Source organism: Calonectris borealis, chromosome Z, assembly GCF_964195595.1.
Source record: "Calonectris borealis chromosome Z, bCalBor7.hap1.2, whole genome shotgun sequence".
NCBI lineage: Eukaryota > Metazoa > Chordata > Aves > Procellariiformes > Procellariidae > Calonectris > Calonectris borealis.
Window position 1 is genome coordinate 10739021 of NC_134352.1, and position 18384 is coordinate 10757404.

At 41.8% G+C, this 18384-nt stretch overlaps 1 protein-coding gene and 1 long non-coding RNA gene across 18 annotated transcripts in view; both read left to right on the top strand.

Moving 5' to 3' along the window:
- Positions 1 to 1633, top strand: part of SUSD1 (sushi domain containing 1) — a 48190-nt gene extending 46557 nt beyond the window's left edge. For all 10 annotated transcript variants that reach the window (XR_012670827.1, XM_075136360.1, XM_075136356.1 and 7 more), the window contains one exon: positions 533 to 1633. Coding sequence is in view for 8 of the 10 variants with exons in the window: in XM_075136360.1 (XP_074992461.1) it covers positions 533 to 671 (139 nt within the window). In the remaining 2 variants the exon portion in view is untranslated. The remainder of the gene's footprint in view (positions 1 to 532) is intronic.
- Positions 1634 to 2290: 657 nt separating this feature from the next.
- The window catches only part of LOC142075607 (uncharacterized), a 60429-nt gene continuing 44335 nt past the window's right edge, over positions 2291 to 18384 (top strand). For 5 of the 8 annotated variants that reach the window (XR_012670938.1, XR_012670936.1, XR_012670937.1 and 2 more), the window contains exon 1: positions 2291 to 18060. This is a non-coding gene — a long non-coding RNA (uncharacterized LOC142075607). The remainder of the gene's footprint in view (positions 18061 to 18384) is intronic. The other 3 variants (XR_012670939.1, XR_012670941.1, XR_012670940.1) reach the window with 3 other exon arrangements.

Sequence of the window (18384 nt, forward strand, 5' to 3'; positions counted from 1 at the left end):
CTAGCATGGTTTCTGACAGCAGTTTTAACTGTTCCTCAGTGACTCGAAGTCTGACATTGGACTCACAAAGCGCACAGCCTGACTGCTGATGCCCTTAGATATTATTACTTTTTTTCATCTAAAAAAAGCATTAGCCCCTAGTTGTTATTATTAAGGTTCCTTGTCACACATTCACCTTGCTTCATTCCTCCTAATCCTTTGCGTCCTTTTATATGTGATGCCCCTTCAGATGCATAAGGACAGTGCCAAAACTTCAGCTTACTGAAGATCTGCATTGGCGTCAGTGTTGTTGATGCCAAGGTTAACATAGGTCAGGTAGTCATCAGACCCTATGGGACTGCTTCCTACCCATCTCATGCTGGCTTTAATGTTCAGAATTTATACGAGCACCTTAGGTCTTCAAAAAACTTTAGAAACTCTGTCATTTATCCCATCAGTATGAGTGATGCAAGTTCTCTGTCAGGTCCATGCTTGAGTCTTGAATGGTTTTTAAGTATTTTTTTTTTAATTGGAATTTTTTCTCTTTCTCCAGATCTTATCTCCACAGCAGAATGCACTCCCCGGCTGCTGCCTTAGCCTGCGAGGCTGTACATTTATCTGCTACAATGGACATGGCACAAACAGGGATTACATCATCATTCCTAGAGACTGAAAATGTCTCTCTTCTCTGATGTGTTATCCCCTGAAATCAGCATAGAGAAAATGCACTCTTCTTACCAAAGCCAGCATCTGTCGGGTATGGACCTATCTGCGTGGCATATATCTACTATAGCATGGGCAGTTGAAATGTGTTTGTTACTGGAAGTGAGATGTTTATTGTCTCCCCTTGTTTCCAGGTAGTGTGTAAAGGAGAACCTTCCCTCACAAATAGGTTTGTGTCAGAGACATTAGCATGCGTCCCGTGTGTTGGCCACAGGCTTTCCGCATGAATGCCTGATAATGAGTGTCTGTATTGTACTTTATTACATGAATAATTCCCTGATCCAGTTGATACTGTCCGAAGATCAACTGTTACTTTAGATACCTTAGGACACATAAACTGGCCCATTATGACAGAAAATACAGATCAACCCTTGTATAAGGTAAAGTGCCTATTGTATTTCCAAGTATAAAGGTAGAAGACTTTCATCAGTCACTTAGGGGTAATGGTACTTCAGTAACAAATACAGAGGAGTTAGCCATGAAATTGTCACATTTAAATAGTGTCAGCAACAAATGTGTTCCAGAGATACTGCAATCATTGCTCATAGCAATTAGCAGTAATTGCAAATAATATACCAATCTATAAAACTGCAGTTTGCCAAAAAGCTGAGTAGCTTTAATGGCATGTGAAACTAATTTAAATAAGAAGCTACCTGTGTTAAGTGCAGTTTTGTTAATCTCTATTCTATAATTACAGCTGAGTAAAGCCATTAAATCATTGTCTGGTTAATGAGCTAGTGTGTAACATCTGGTTAGAGTCACTTAATAAAGTACAATAAACCAATTTCCTATGGCATACTCCCAGTTAATATTTTTTCCTTCTGTAAGAAACAATCAAGTGCCTTTGATTACTTCCATCTCCTGTTTGAGATGTATTAGCAAAATCATTCTGTTAACTGGTGAAATAAAGAAGCAAGAGTTTTGGTTTTTACTCAGTTTTGTCATTTTTTCCAAGTTATGTTTTGTGTTTTACCACTTTGAATATATGATATTCATTTTTGGAATTCTAAATGTTTCTGATTCCTGCTGGCTTTATAATTTTAGACATTCTATCTCTCTAGGTTGTGTAATTCCTTTCTTGGTGTTTAAAAAGGGTATTTTAAAGTGTAACAGCAGACTTCATAGTTGGTAGCAGAGAGGAATTACAATCAAAGTTATATGAGAGAGCTTTTAACTGCTGCATCTAATTGGGGGTGCTTTTTTCAGATCTGGGCAGATATCATTTCTGTTATCCAGCATTTCCACAGCTTACTAAATCTGTCCTTCAAGTTAGTAAGTTTTCAGTAGTTAGTAGCTGAGTAAGAACACCTTTGTCTACATTAGTGGTTAAGAATTGGTAACATTTTCCTTTGCTGATTGAGAAAGAACAACTTAACTGTTCATACTGGGCTACTGTTACTTAATTTTTCAGTTTCTCCTGTGGAATTCATTCTCACACATTCTGCTCATAATTCCCTTTCTCAGTGGAATAGGTTGCCAAGATTTGGGATAGCGGTACAAACTGCACCACTTCATTCTGGGTCATTCTCCTGCTGCTCTGGTCCTCTGAGAGAGTTCCTGAATAAGGGAGAGCTGGAGAGGCAGAGACAGACATGCCATCCTCTGTGAAAGAAAACTTCTTTCACCTTTTACTAAGACCCGCAATATTCCAGTACATTATGCAGGACCAGGAACATAAAGTCCAAGTTGTCAATGGGTATAGTTGGAAAGTTCGAGGTCTTCATGTAACCTTCAACAAGTAATTTCTTTTCTGTGTGCCTCTTCTTTACCTAGCTTGTCTTTTCATAATGTAAAGTTTTCAGGGCAAGGTTTCTTCTTACCAAACATCCACACTTCTGCTGGGACTTACATAATGTATTTAACAACTCGTTTGGACATCTCTGCACAGCAGAGCAGTGCAGCATATTAATACCAGGAACGGACCGATAAGGGAGAAGCGATGAGGCGGGACTTAAGTTCTTAAGTTCTCCAAAACAGCTACAGTCCTGCAAGTTTCCCTCTTTCCCTCTTCCTCCTTTGTCACTCTTGGCAGACCTACCTCTGGCTGAGAGCCTGTCTTCATTTGTCGTGTACTTATCTTTCTTCCATCTACATCTGTTTCAGTTTAATGAGGGAAGCAGAGAGAAATAATTTAGCCTTGCCTTCCTCAGATAATTGTGCAAATGTTAACAGTTCATTTGTTAGAGCCTCTCTCTTTCAGAAACATTGCTCTATTGCTCCCGAGCTTTCCAATTATATTTTTAAAATTATTTCTTAGGGAAAGTAAAAAGGTGTAAACAGTAGGAAATTAAGAAGTAGCTCGAATAGAAGACGGTTCTTAAAAGTTCTACGCAGAACAACTATTATAGGACTGGACAAAAAGAACAACATGAAATTATAGTGGCTGTACTTACTTTTGTGTGTTACAGAAACAAGCTTGTACAGTGAAGTTAATCTGGTTTAACAGTACTGCTAATGAAGGCCAGTTCTCTGACATTTAATTAGAAGGAAATATGCCATTATGCTAGAAAGGGTTTTACTGCAAATACGAACTTTCAGACTTCTGATCAGATAGCTGATTTACAAAAATACTTCTTAGGAGAAGATAGTCCTAGCAGGTGCCACTTTGAATGGAGCTTTGGAGTTAGAAGTGTGTGTCTGTAGGCATACTTCTGTTACTCAGATTTATAATCCTTATACTCAAGTTTATGGAATGATTTAGCAGCTCTGTATTTTACACGTAGCATCCTGCCGAACTAATAGCAACATTGACATAATCACATCCTCATGGTTCCAGAAATTCTAGAGACATTTCTAATGATCCTTCACTGCTGTTCCTCTGGTTAACACTGAAATTCTCCTTTTTCTTCCCATGTTTTTTGCTCTGTTTCCTCGGATATGTGTTCCGAACCCAGGCCAAGTAAGGTAAAGCCAACAGAAGCTGCTCTGCGTTTACTGCTGATCTGTACCCATTCATGGTGCTATATTGAGATGTGCTATATTGAGAAACTGTTTGGTTTAGATACATACCAATGTCTGCATTATCTCCAAAGTATTTTTGTCTGTAGAGAAAACAGGAAATTGTTAGCTCTGGATAAACAATTCTGTGTAAGCTTAAGTTAAACTATTTTTGATCTTTTATTCTCTAATAGTGAGATAACATGCAGGTTACTGTAAAAATCCAGCATTTATGCATGTAATTGTGACAGTGTGTCAAATGAAAAACCTTTTATTGTAAAATACACTTTCTACTACGTGTCAGTAGAAATGGGTCCTTTAAATCTTCTGGTGAGATTTCTTTGTTCTGGGCATGATAGAGACAGCCAGAAGCCATCCAGGCTTGTTTGTTTGTTTCAGTATTTGTAGTCTCAATCAATTGTACGTACAGGGCCAGATATGTGGGCCAGTATGCTCCTTGTTTCTACATGTGGTCTCGGATTTAGCTGTTCTCAGTCACCATTCCTGTTTCCCAGGTCTTGCACTATTTTGCAGGGCCATTTCATATTCAGCAGAATTCAGCCCGAGTCCAGCGTGAGCTGGCAGATCCGTGATCTCTAGCTTAGAAATACTTAGAAGTATTTCTGTTCCTAGTGATAGCATTGCTAGGAAGTTCTGAAAGTCTCTGAAAAATCTAACTGTTGCCTTGCTTTCAAGGACAGAGCTAGTGCCTGCGGATGACTTTCTGAGGAGACTCTGTGAAATTAGCTGGTGATCTCAGTGCTGAGCTCTAGTGTCAGTGTTGCAAAAGCACTTCCGCAACTGCGGTTCCTGGCAGGAGAAATGACTCTGTGGACAGCACAGACACTTGTTCCTTTCGGCTCTGACAGAGGTGAGGTCTGAGGAGGCAGAGGGTGATGACAGTATTTGTGGTATGGCTATTATGGAGCTATTTCCATTTTGAGGTTAACAAAAATGGCACCTTTACAGTCACAAAAAAAGGGGGGAATTGCTCTGAAGTTCTGTTTTTCCTCCTCCCCCACTTCCCCAAATATTTGTGTGTATTTTTTCCAGAAACACTGCTTTTGTTCCTGCAGTCTCACAGCTGAATAAGGAAGAGTGACCTTTTATTGGTGTTTTCCCACCTTGAGGCAGCACAATTGATATATTTCAGTTGCAGTTCATGTTTTATGTTCCCTGGTGTCCTAGTTGAATCACCATGTTGTGAAAAACTGTATACGTTATATATGTATAATATATATGTGTGTGTAGATGTATATATATGTAGTTTGTACTGTTTCTTCCATTTCACTTAAGAAGTAACTGAAGATATAGTCAGAATTTCATAGCAAGGGTAGGAAGTTCAGTTTCTGCCCCCAGGAGAATAAAAAATATTAATAGACTAGGGAGAACAGAGAAAAGATTGTAGAAATAAAGTCAATTCTTAATAGGAGGTAATTTCCAAAGGCCCAGATTTTCCTGAGCAGCTTTTAGCCCGGCATGTTTTAGTTTAACTTTGATGTCAGTTCAATAAAAGTCTCTCCTGCAGCTATCCTGGGAGAAGTGAAAAGAGAGCAAAATGGATTGGAGTAGTCTGGTGAAGATGTTTCAAGCTAATTGGCACAAATCAGCTGTGCCACTACATTGGATAAAGCCTAACGTAACAAGAATGTAGGGGTGGTATAAGCCAGTTCTCAGCTTTCCCTTTTAGCTGTGTAAAATTCCCTACTCGGTTTGGCTCTTTGCTAATGAAGATGTTAGGAAATTCCATTTTGTTTTGCATTCCTGTGAATTCTTACCCGTTCTAGGTATTTTATTTCCATGTGTACAATTGGCCAGTCCTTTCCTATAACCTGGAATATTCATCCAGACATGCAAAAATTGAGTCAGGTGAATGTGGAATGCCAAATGAGTAGCAATTGTAAATATCTGCTGAGAGGCAAGGAGATAGTACTTCAACAGCAGTTCTGCATTTTTGCAGTATACCAGTCTCTTACTGGCAAATGAATAAAGTTATTATTATATGACTACGCAGCACATTTCAGAATGGTGATTTGAGTGTTTTGTGGCTAAATGAAATCTGGCTCCTTCCAGTTCTGTTAAATACTACCTTACTCCCTTTATTTTTCATGGCTTTAATATGCCAGATGTTCATTGTTATTATGATAAAACAGGCTAAAAATTCGGCATACCTCCACATATTCTGAGGAATTCAAGTTTCTGCCCCAGATTTTCATGAAGTTCCCTTAAAATTATGGAATTATCCAGGTTCTCACCCTGTGCCACTTAACGTTGTTCTTTCCAGATTTAGTGCAATGATACATATTTACATTAGTTTCGAATCTGCCCTTATGTTTTAACTCTGGACTGAAGGAGGAGAAGACATTGTGCATTTTCATGAGGGGATTGAAAGCAGTAGCTGTAAGAATGTTTCCTAGTATGGCCACAGCAGTATCCAAAGACTCTTCAGCATTACTATTATTTATCCACTGTTTGTCTACACAGGAGGTCAGTGTGAAGCAAGGTAGATAGGAATTTCCAGCTACACATTGCCTTTGTGGTGATTCCCCTTCTTGTTTGAAGAAGCAATTTCATTCTTTTTTTTTTCTTCTTGAAAGATTTTTCTATTGGTCAGTCCAACAGCATTTGCGATTAAATAGGATTGTTTGAGTTAGTTGAGGATCCTGTTGATCTGTTCTGCTTTCTGCAGGGACTCCTGGAGTTTGTTTTTTCATCCCACTTCCTGATAATTATCTCAGCAGGACTGATTCATATTTTTGAAACAGACAAGGCTATTTGAACACATTTTCATGTGTTGGCTTCGGGCATTTTGCAATGAAAAGCCATGCCGTCTTTGACAAGGTATAACAAGTATTTCCTATCCGATAATATGACTTAAACCATCCACCAGTTCTGGCTTTGCCCAGGTTCATCCTCCAAAATAAAAGGCAGAGTTCGTGCATTGAAAAGGTATTGCATTTAGAGTGACAAAGCCAGGCTTAAATGACAGTGATTTTGTAATCAAGTCAGTGATGAACCCAGAATTCTTGGTAGACTATCAACAAGCAAGAATACTACCTTAATATGAGAAGTGATCCAATTTAATCCCATTTAGATGTTACTCTGTTTTGCATTTATCCATAAACATATCCCAGCAGATGATAGTGAATCAGTATGATAGTGAAATACTTTTGTCTCCAGGCGTTTTATCTGGTACCTGGAATTTCCCTTCCCAGATATTTTCCTTGTAAGTCTGCCTTGGGTATTGAGTAATTGCTTCCTGTGTTTAGTCATATCCTAAAACGCTCTTTCTGTATGGGTAAAGTCTCTGCAGCCAGGATATGTTCTCCATAGGAATAATGGCTGGTGAAAATTGTGTGCTTTGGTACAGTGTGTGGAAACTGCGATACCTAAAAGAGACATTATTTCACTCTCTGGATATCAGGTGCTTTTTAAGATTTCCAGTCCCTTTTGAAAATCTTAGCTTTGCAGTCTCTAAGAATCTGGAGCACTTACCCTGAACTTCATCTCTGTATCCCTTTCCATTGTTAAGGTATGCTTTACTGTGAGTGGCACATGAGTTAAGATTTACAGTCATAGAGTGTCTCAAATTGGAAGGGACCCATAAGGATCATCAAGTCCATCTCCCTGCTTCTCACAGGACTACCTAAAACTACACCATATGACTAAGAATGCCATCTAGACGCTCCTTGAACTCTGCCAGGCTTGGTGCCGTGACCACTTCCCTGTTCCAGTGACCGACCCGCCTTTCCGTGAAGAACCTTTTCCTCATGTCCGATCTGAACTTCCCCTGACGCAGCTTCATTCCATTTCCTCATGTCCTATCGCTGGTCACCAGAGAGAGGAGACCAGCACCTCCCCCTCCGCTGCCCCCCGCTGCCCTCCTTTGTATGCTTGGCATCAGTTTGTCCAAGTTCATTTGTGTTAGTTGAATGTTCCTTCTGCATTACTGACTGTAAGTAACTGTTTCACAGTTTTACTGTTTTCTAAAGAAACGAGCCTGTTACAAACTCTCTCCATTTCCCCATAATAATGTCTTTGCCTGTAGGCACATTCAAGAGTAACAAGAATCACAAAATCGTCATGTTGTGAGTTTGGTGAAAGCAGGCAGTTCAGAAGGGCTAGAATCCAGCCTCTCTTCTTGTCAGACACTAGAGAATGCGCTGCACAAGTAAACGATGTTACAAATGCTCTGTCCGTGCTTTAGGAAACATGCAATACAGAAGAATCCATTGCACGGTCAATTCGCTCTGTCTTTTGCATGCAAACAGCAATGAAAATCTTTTACTGCTTAGTATGTGATTAGTCTCCTATGCCTGCTAAGAGCTGAGCTCATTTAACAGCAATGCTCAAGTTCTGTTAGAAATTCCGGTCAACCACAAGATACAGATCCAAAGAAAACCAGGCTTGCTTGAGCCCAGTGTTCACAAATCTGCTTGTTATCTAAACTCTCTCAGCATGCCTGCAGACAGATTTAAACAATTATAGAGCAATGGTTTTTTTCAATACTCATTTGCAGTCTGTTAATTCTTAAAATCTGTTACGAGCATCGGAACATCAGTGGAGCTGAAGGTGGCTGTCATAGAGAATCACAGAAGTGTTTTTCACTGGAAAAGAGCAGTGACATTCTCTGAATTGCAGAGGAAAAAAATCAATGCAAGTGCAAGCTTTCCTTGAGTAGGTCTTATCTGATAGCTGCTGATCCAGAATGATGACATGGAAGCAGAAGAAGGAGATTATAGGCAGATTCAGGCTTCCTCAAGGAACACGTTTTCCCAGTGCTCTGGTGTTCTGGGAAAGATGGGTGCAGCACAAACAATATCCAGGGAACATGGAGTGCATAGAAGAAAGTTTACAAGCCAAATCTTGGTGTTCATATGAATAGAGGAAGCAGATACGTTTATGCAGGTATGCTATAATGAACTGAGCAGTGTAGAAGATTTTAAATGTGAAGCAAGATAATGGTTAGACTCATCCAGTTAACAAACGACTTTGAGTCTCGGACTTTTACAGTGGGCTTTTAAAGGTGGCTTCTAAAACCATTCTCTTCACGCCACATTCATGCTCTTGCACATTTATGTTTTTTCCAGGAACTGTGCTGAGTCTGCAGGTTTTTACATCTCTAAGGCTCTTTATTAGAGGCTGCTGATTATAGGTCCTTGTGTGTTTTAACTGCAATTTATTATTGTTTTTGCAGCTTTTAGTTTATATGCTAATTCCGCTGTTGCCTGGCTCTAGCAAAAACTTGCTGCTTTTTAACAAGAAATGAGTAATCTGAGAGAAGTCTCCACTTCAGTCTTAGCCTTTCTCACAGCTGTAGAAATCTGGCTACCGGCTGCTGGGAAATCACAGGCTATAGATACAAGTCTTGAAACTGCAGAAGCAGCAGGTTTCTTTCCAGCCACCCCCGAGTGCAAATCACTATAATCAGTCCTTGTTTTTCCAAGTAAACAAGCAGCTTTCAAAACCGATATAAATCTTCCTCATCCTGCCTTTGACATCCTTAAGCAAACATACCATTCTTTGACTTTCACTTTGTTACCTTTTTATCTTCTGTGCATTTTCTCCTACATTATAAGTTACATTTATTTCCCTTTGTCTTTTTCCCAATGGAGTCAACATCCTGTGGGAGCATATGATTGCTTTTTTTCCCTCTTTGTAGGGAGGGATGAGTGATGCCTCTTTTCTGTGGAAAAAAAAAAATTAATCAGTTAAACCTCTAGGAAATACATTGTATTTAAAAGGTCTTCCAGCCTGAGGTAGAGGTGAGGATTTCAAATGTGCTTGCTGTGACATTTGCTCTATTGCACTGTTCCTCTCAGATTTCGAATCAAGGCAGAAAAAGTGCATGAATACACTTTAAATTCAGAACTTTCTATCCAGCAGCAGGAAACCCAGAGAGAGAGAAAAAAGTGCCTGTTAATATAATTTCAATCCTTATCTTGCAATCTGACACCACAAAAACCTTGCTGATTCTTCACGATAAGTGATTGATCTAAGAAAAAAGGAGAGTGCATATTTAAAAAGTACAGTGAAGAGGCAAACTGTCCCAAACCGCTTGGGAACACCATCCCAAAAGGAATTGCCTCTTTTGCTGTTGGAATTTTGCAAAGCAATTGCTTCCTCTGCTGCCAGTCGTTGGATATGCCTTTATCATGGTTCCCTGCAGACTCTTAGGATGCTTGCCGTCGCATTTGAGAATGTATTTTTCAGAGTCACAGGATCCGCTGCTTATCTAGCCTTTGCATTTCTCCATGGCACTCTTAACAGACTGTCTATGACTCAAGACCAGTACTCACGGCTATTAATCTTTCTAGTGTGTTTGGCAGAAAGAGTTATCAGATACTTGCTTTTGAGATAATCTTCACCAATAGATGTTTAATCAAGGGATCAGCAAATGAAATGTGGAGCAAATGACAGAACAACTCGGTTCACTGTGATTTCAGGCTGCCAAAGGCTGCCTTGCAGGCAGCAGCTTTCATATGTGTCAGTAGGGAAGCATTTCCACAGTTAGAATTAGAGATCCAACTAAATAAAGAGGAAGTGGCCTGACACCCATTAGAGGAGTTCTTTTGTGTAATTGTTGAGCTTTTTAAGAAAAACAGTGTTCATGTCAAGACTGAGCATTTCTGTTCAAATAGATCTTCTTCTGAGAGAAGATTGAAGGTCTCCTGTTATATTGAAGCTGCAGTTTCTAAAAGTGCTGTGACTGGCTCAGGAAGAGTCCTTGTCTCCTAACTTCTTTAGATTTCTTTTCAAAAGTCCGTACCCTTCCCTCCTCACTTCCCTTGAAAAAAATCAGAAAACTTGATTAAGAAGGAAAAGAATAAGGTAGACAAGGTCTTAGGATGTTGCTGAAGTAAATTAGGGTTTGCACCAAGCAGTGCTGGTATGTTTTGCCTGGAAGGTAAGTCTGGGGCATGTACCTTTAGCAAAAGGAGAGCCCTAGTGGTTTTGACTTGGATACGTGTCTGTGATCAGGGTTTGCACGTTTTCTTATGCTGCTCTGCGTGATTGAGGCACTGGCACCCATTTGAATCATTTATGGATTCATCCACTTGAAAAATACTGATAAAAACCATATCTTATTAGAGGTTTTTAAAAATAAAAAACATTATTAAATCACCCAATTTTGCTTTTAAAAAAAAGAAACGTAGATGGTATGGACAAATTGCTTTTGCAGGCGTTGCTGGATTGATTCCTTCATTTGTTTTTAAACTGCTCCTTCTCCTTTGTACTTGGGAAAAATCTTGTCAGTACCCAATGCTCTTTCTTCCCTTTGTACAACAAAACTTTTATAATGTTTCCTCTGCTGGTTAGCTGGGGTTAATTATCTTAGAGTGCATCTCACTGGGATGAAGAACCTTGTCTCTGGTTCTGAATATAGATAATCATCTTACTCCCACGTCTGTCAATCTATTCCTACCTTCATTACCTGTTCTTTATACCACATCTTTTTCCTGAAGAACTCAAAACACTTTACCATAAGAAAGCATGAGGAACAGAGAAGTTAGGGGTTGTACTGGCTGCTGCAGAGTGAATTGGTAAAAAACATAAAACTAGAACTGTTGTAGTTTGACTGGCAGTTTTGTATCATGAGTGCTGATTTAGACAATGCTATCCCTTTCTTAACCATCTTTCATGGCTTAGAAGGTGTTTCTGCCACAGGTACCTGTCTGTGATCAAGACCTGTTTTTCAGTAGCATGACACAGATTGGTTTTGCACTGCTTTGGTGAATGAGAAGGTTACATACGGTGCTTGCTAACATAGGTGTGTTTCACATGGATTTTTAGCCACCTTTGTTCTCATGATTAGAGGGATACCTTTTGAGAGTAGGTGGAAAATAACAATATTCCATGCTGTAGGAATTAATGCATTATTTCTTTTTTAACTGTTTGGTGAAAATGATCTTTGTGAATGTTAGATTGAAGGGTATTATATCTATGAAAAAAAAATTAAAATATTGTGTACTGTGTAGCTGTGTGCCTGATACTGGTTCTGGGCAACAGGAGGAGGTCATAGGCCTCTACTAGATCTGTTAGCTTACTCACATGAAGAAACTACGAGTAGAGCAACCTGTCCGCATTCTGTAAATGTGGTGTCAACAGCAGGCAGTGTTACCTGTGCAGTTCCCCTCAGCCATGATGTGGTCTTTGCAGTTTCTGTTGCTTTAAATTGGATACCAGCTAGACCCACCGAACCCTGGTTTTCAGAACTCCAAAAGGGTAGTGGGAGGCAGAACAGGACAGTACTTGCTGTGAGACTTCAGTGCAGTTACCTGCCCTCTCTGATACTCTTTGTCTGCCAGCGTGTGGTACAAGCTAACAGATGCAGAGACTAGAAATACCAGAAGCATCTACTAGGAGGGCCTCGGGCTTCGAGCACACGGTGGTGATCGGAATACTGTGGCTACTGCATGGCAAATGTCTGAAAATCCTTTGGGCCCAGGGAGGAGTAAGGACAATAAATGCAGCCAAATTTAATGAAACTTTAATTTTTCCTTTCTCCTGCTTTATGAGAAACACCTCATTGACAACTGCAAAACAGTGCTGAGCTGTGGCTGACCATCATCTTTTTGGTCCACAGCGAAGTCACTGGTGGAAAATACAGACATTTTCTAGGGGAAAGGACAATTATCACTGAAGGAAACTTTGAAGAGAGGCCAGGGAGAAGAAACTCTATCACAAGAACATGAGTAAGGAGGGGAATGACTTGCACAAGAGATAAAGGAAAAGCAAGCAGAGAGAATTTGGGAAGAGATGAATGCACTACTTCTGCTTTTTGTGCTGTTTTTTGCAATACCCATCTTTGTTGCAGTCCATCATAGCCAGCCGTTTTTTGTTGTCAATTTGAGGGGGTAGCCAGGCAGGTCAGTTGCAAGTCAGCAGCGTGTGCATAGAGATTGCAACATCATGGTCACTGTGGGTGTGCTGGTGCGGAAGCAGGAGAAATTGTACTTCCCCAGCAAAACGTTTACCTGCAGAGAGAAAACGGTGCAGTGGGAGGAGTGCGGGCAGCTGAAGCAGCCTTTGGGTTAGAGGTCAGATCATGTTTTCCCCTGAAAACATGGGGATTTTTTTTTTTCCCTTCCAGAAATATGGAAAGTTTGTCCCTGAGTTAAATTTTGCAAAGCTCAAGGGGAAGCAGGCACCGGTAGACACCTTTCTAGCTGGTTGGTTGGGCATCCATCAAAAGTCAGATCTTCTCCTTGTCCCATTGAGAGCAGGAACTTCAACTTGAATCTCTTCCCTTGTAGAAGGCCCTGAATACGGTAATCCTAGACACTTTCATAGTAACTGTAGAAAGTGCATCCCCATCCACCCAGGAAATCATGTTCCAATGCTTTCCGTGCTAAGCTCCCTGCAATCCCTTTAAGAAAGCAAGGCTTTGTGCTTTTTTTTTTCTTTTTCTTCTTCTTTTTTTTTTTTTTAAACATGTAGTGTGTTTGTACCATTCTTATACCCAAGCACCCAACCAGTGTGCTTGTGCTCTAGCAATCTGCAGGTATAAACACAACCACGATCTGAACTTGGGCAGGAACTGCACACCAGCTGCGCGGTCGAGTCTGTGCTCCGTAGCATGGGAAGACCGGCTGCAGCCTCTGGTGCTCATGGCACCAATGTCTTGTTGTGTTCCCGTGTGGAACTCCACCATCCCTCATCCATTTTATGTCTGGCACTGTAGCCCCACCTCCCCTTTCACAACTCACATTTTTTAGTAAAACAGAGTTTTAAAGTATTGTAAGTTGAAATAAAGTATCTCCTTTTTTTTTGTTTGTTTGGGTTTTTTTTGTTGTTGTTTTGGTTTTTTTGTTGTTTGGGTTTTTTGTTGTTTTGTTTGAGAGATGCCAGTGAACCGAAAAAACAGCTTGTGCTTTGGCACTACTGACCTGTAGCGGCCTTGCTCCCACCACGTAGGGTCTCCCCCTGAGATTGTGACTTTGATTCATCCAAGTGCTGACATAAGTGAGAAATGTAGATGATTAACATCTGATACAGCTGGGTTTCACAGCCTCATACTATTTTTCCCAGCTTTTAAATGGTTGTTGGTAGTTACATACCCAAGGGTTTCTACTGGCTTCGGAATTTTTTGTCAAGCACAATGATAATTTTGTAACAAAAATACTCCTTTTCCTATGGAAGAACACAGTTTTACAGAAAGGTTGCTGAAATAATTAAATAAACAGACATTTTGTCAGATATAAGCTTTATGAAGGTCCAGTGATTTAAAACCACTTTTTTTCGCAGTGTTCCCCATGTAAGGGAACAACTAGAGAGAGGAAGGTATCCTTTCAGAACCTCATAGTACCTCTTCCACCTCTCGTCTGGGCTTTAATCTTCACATCCAAAGGCAAGCCCTCAGCCTGAGCTGCTCTACTGGGCTTTTTATTCGTGAGATGTTCTCCAAGGCGTTTAGGTGGTAGCAGTTCTTCTGGGGCATAGGCAAATGCCCATAAACATCTTAACTGGGTACCTACACCCCTACAAATTAGGTTTCTGGAGGATGGAGGTGTCTGGAGCTCTTCTGGATGAACAGGAGAGGCCAGGGCAATAGCTGCTCTTGCTTACTGTGAGCTGTGGGTGAGATAAAGGTGGTTCCAATGAGAAGCAGCACAGTGGCATCAGTGGGCCTCTGCTGGAGCCACACAGGGCTGTGGTGAAGTCCCCTAGCCCACCACCAGTAAAGGTGAACATGACAGTAATTGGAGAGGCACTTCTGGACTGGAGTGACACTTCAGTAACGCTCTCCCTAGGAAATGGAGCTGGTGAAAAGCTGGACTAAGTCAAGCAAAAGTGCAGGTTTCACCAGCATCGATATGTGCGATGCAGGGAAGTGCTTGAGGAATATTTGTTTAATGGATGTTTGTGCTGGCAGATGAGTAATCCTTTATAGCCACAGGCATTGAGAGAATGGGTGCTTGCCAGTCTCTGTGAGTTGCATGTTTAAATATACATTTGTATATATACCGATGCTTCATTTCCTTGCCTCTGATGAAGGGTTTTCCTGTTACATAAATGGGCTTTTGACTGCATAAAATTACTTTCAACCCCTGGAGTCATCTATATTATAGGAAAAGAAGGGGCAGTTTGGCTTTCTAACTCCTCCATCGGTGTTTTTACCAGTTCATCATATCACCACACCCCTAAGAACATAGCTGTGCTGCCGAAAGCCCGGGTCCTGCACTTGGGTCACAACAACCCCATGCTTCCCAGGCTTGGGGAAGAGTGGCTGGAAAGCTGCCCGGAGGAAAAGGACCTGGTGGTGCTGGTTGACAGCCGGCTGAACATGAGCCGGCAGCGTGCCCAGGTGGCCAAGAAGGCCAACGGCATCCTGGCCTGTATCAGAACTGGTGTGGCCAGCAGGAGTAGGGAGGTGATCGTGCCCCTGTACTCGGCGCTGGTGAGGCCGCACCTCGAATCCTGTGTTCAGTTCTGGGCCCCTCAGTACAAGAAGGACATGGAGGTGCTGGAGCGTGTCCAGAGGAGGGCAACGAAGCTGGTGAAGGGCCTGGAGCACAAGTCTGATGAGGAGCGGCTGAGGGAACTGGGGTTGTTTAGCCTGGAGAAGAGGAGGCTGAGGGGAGACCTCATCACGCTCTACAACTACCTGACAGGAGGTTGTAGCGAGGTGGGTGTTGGTCTCTTCTCCCAAGTAACAAGCAATAGGACAAGAGGAAATGGCCTCAAGTTGCACCAAGGGAGGTTTAGGCTGGATATTAGGAGAAATTTCTTTACTGAAAGAGTGGTCAGGCCTTGGAACAGGCTGCCCAGGGAAGTGGTTGAGTCACCATCCCTGGAAGTATTTAAAAGACGTGTAGATGAGGCGCTTAGGGACATGGTTTAGTGGGCGTGGTGGTGTTGAGTTGACGGTTGGATTCGATCTTAGAGGTCTTTTCCAACCTTAATGATTCTATGATTCCCTGAGAGGGCTGGATGCATACTTGCGCTGCCACCGAGGTGCAGTTGTAGCTGGGAGAGCTCCAGGTTCCAGTATGCCTCCAGGTCATTGGCAAATGAACTGATCTGATGTCCTTTGATGCAGATTTCTCAGAGGGGTGGAAGATACTTCATGTTTTGTTCTGCCCCTCAGGGTTGTCAAGGGGAAACTTTGTGTCATGCCAGAAAATCCCTGAAGGTGCCCCCTTGCAAGTTCAAAGCCTGCCTCTTGTTTGATACAGCGTTTGCCAAGAAACATGAGATCTTTCCACTCCAGTTTGCCATGGCACAGCTTTTCTTTGATGCCCTCTGGACCACTTTGCCGTCTTTGCTTTTCTCGATGAAGTGCTGAAAGTCGCAATGGTATCTACAAATGAGAAAGTTTTACAGGAACTGAAAACAACAGTAACTGGTACAGCTACTGCACCCAAGCCAGAAAATTAAAGGCCTAGAAAGTTCTGGCATTACAAGTGAAGAATGACTTATTACTTAGTCTCCAGCAGGGAAGGGTCAAGCAAACAAAGAACAGCCCGAAGTGTGTGAGCCAAAGCACATCCATAAAAAGAGCAATTCCCTTTCCCTCAAATGGGATGATGCCCAAACCACAGAAATGTTTGCTTAGGGCAATTTTTTTTAAATTCATTTCTTGATTATTAGCCTTCCAGTGTCCCTTTAATATACATACATTTACAGGGAGAAGGGATGAATGGTGGATACAATTGCAGATCTGTGTCCTGCACTAGCTTGGCATATAATGTATTTATACGGCTTCCTTTGCCATGTGTTTGATTGCACAGCACCTGTAGTTTATTTTTCATTGCAACACCTCTATATGATGTGGAACTGCACTTAATAACGCTCTCTTACTAGAGGGAGAATGGTAGAGTAAATAGAGGGAACTTAGTTGCTGAGATACTTTTAGCAATTGTCTTGCAAGTAACCTAAAAAAGGTGAATTAAAAAGGACAGGTATTGTTAAAGCACGTAGTAGAAGGAGGTACTTGTGAGTTCTATGCCATAGAACTGTTCCATAAGTCTTCAGCTTCCACCTCCTTAGGGTAAGTGTTACACCCTCACTGTCTCCATTCCCCCTCCCTGCAATATGGGTATTATGACTGTTCTTCCACTGAGACCCTGGCAGGGTTAAGGCATTCCCGTTTATGTAGTTTTTTCACAGAGTAAATACTAGTTTGGGAACATTAACATCATCTTTATTGTTTCAGTGCTGCAGGTCTGGCAACAATACAAGCAGGCTGATGAGCCCACTGGCTGCAATGGATGAACTCTAAAATAGGAAGCAGGCTTGAGGTAGGGTACGCGGCGCAAAACTCTGTCAAAAGCAGCGCTGCAGACCCTCTGGATTAGGATATGCAGGCTCATCACATAGGCATGTGTTTTGACATTTAGAAACACAGAGAGATCATTGAATTTTCTGCATCCAGCAAAGCGAACATTTTTCAGGAAAACCCTGTTAGTAGCCACAAGCTATGTTGTGCAGATATTAAGACTCCTGAAGCATTTCTTAACACAGGCCCTTGCCCAGTCCCCATGGCCAGAAATTGTATTTTTCCCTTGAGAGGCGCTGCCCCAGTGAAAGCTCAGGTCCAAAAAATGCATCCCAGCAGGCTCACAGGAGACTCTTACATTTTCTTCACGTGGTGAGAGTGCCTAGAAATACTTGTGAAGGCCAGTGGAACCTGATCACCCCCTTCAGCCTTACTGCAGAGTAGCTCTGCTCGAAGAGGGTCGGTTCTTCCACAGGACCCTCATGTCTCGTACCTGGTCTCCCTGCCCCCTCCAGCTGCTCCCCCTGAACTGTCAGGGGCCAGGCACATCTTTATGGTTTGGTCTGGCAGAAACAGTTTTCCAACAAATGTGCACATGTTCCAAGCTGTTTTGAAGCCATGTGAACCTGAATTCCCATTCTCCCTTAGAGTGCTCTTAGAGTTTTATCCCAGCACCACCAAATCTTCCATAAACTTAAAAATCCCTATCTTTGAGATTTCTGTTCTGCCTTCCTTTTTTTTGATAATGATAAATCTGATTTAATTTGGTTCAGGAAATACTACCGGGTGAGCATATCCGACAGATCCTCAGGCAGCTGGACTCCTTAATCCTGAGCATGGGTGAGAAAGGGTCTTAGCTAAAGCCGACAGGAGAGGCTTGGTCCTCTTCAAACTGCAGTCAGTCTTTCTGGAGCATCGAAGCTAAAAGCACACTTCTTGTAACTTCATCAGTTCATTCAGCATCACAAAGAAGTTGCTAACTCTTTTTCAGTAATCTGAAAACAAAACCCAGTATGGGCTTGGTTTGTTTGGGCCTTTTTTGTTTATTTTTTTTAGAGCTCAGCCCACATTCAGTTGTATCTGGCGACAGAACTGGTCATCTCTGGAAATCCCACTCATGTGATTCCCTCTGCTGACTGCAGCCTTTGTTCTCCTGATCTGTGGCTGAATGTCACACCATCCCGTTCATCACAGGAAAGGTATGAATTCAATGAGGCAGACAGTAAAAATGGAAAGGGAACTAGTGCCTGGTGTTGTGCCACCAGCCCGGCGCAGCTCCGCTTGCAGTGGTGTGCTTTGCCGCCTGCGGGTTTGGCTCCTGCGCTGTGTGAGACTGAACTCTGCTTTACAAAAAGTTCTTTCTCTTAGGGAAAATACTCCCCCGGCCAGGATGTCTTTGAAGTAAAATGGTCCTAGGGAGTGAAGGAAAGATGAAAGTAGGGAGACATGGTTTAAGGGGTCTTGACTGGGACCTCTCAGTCTTTAACACACCGTCAAGTGACCTGCCACCGTGCCCACAAGTT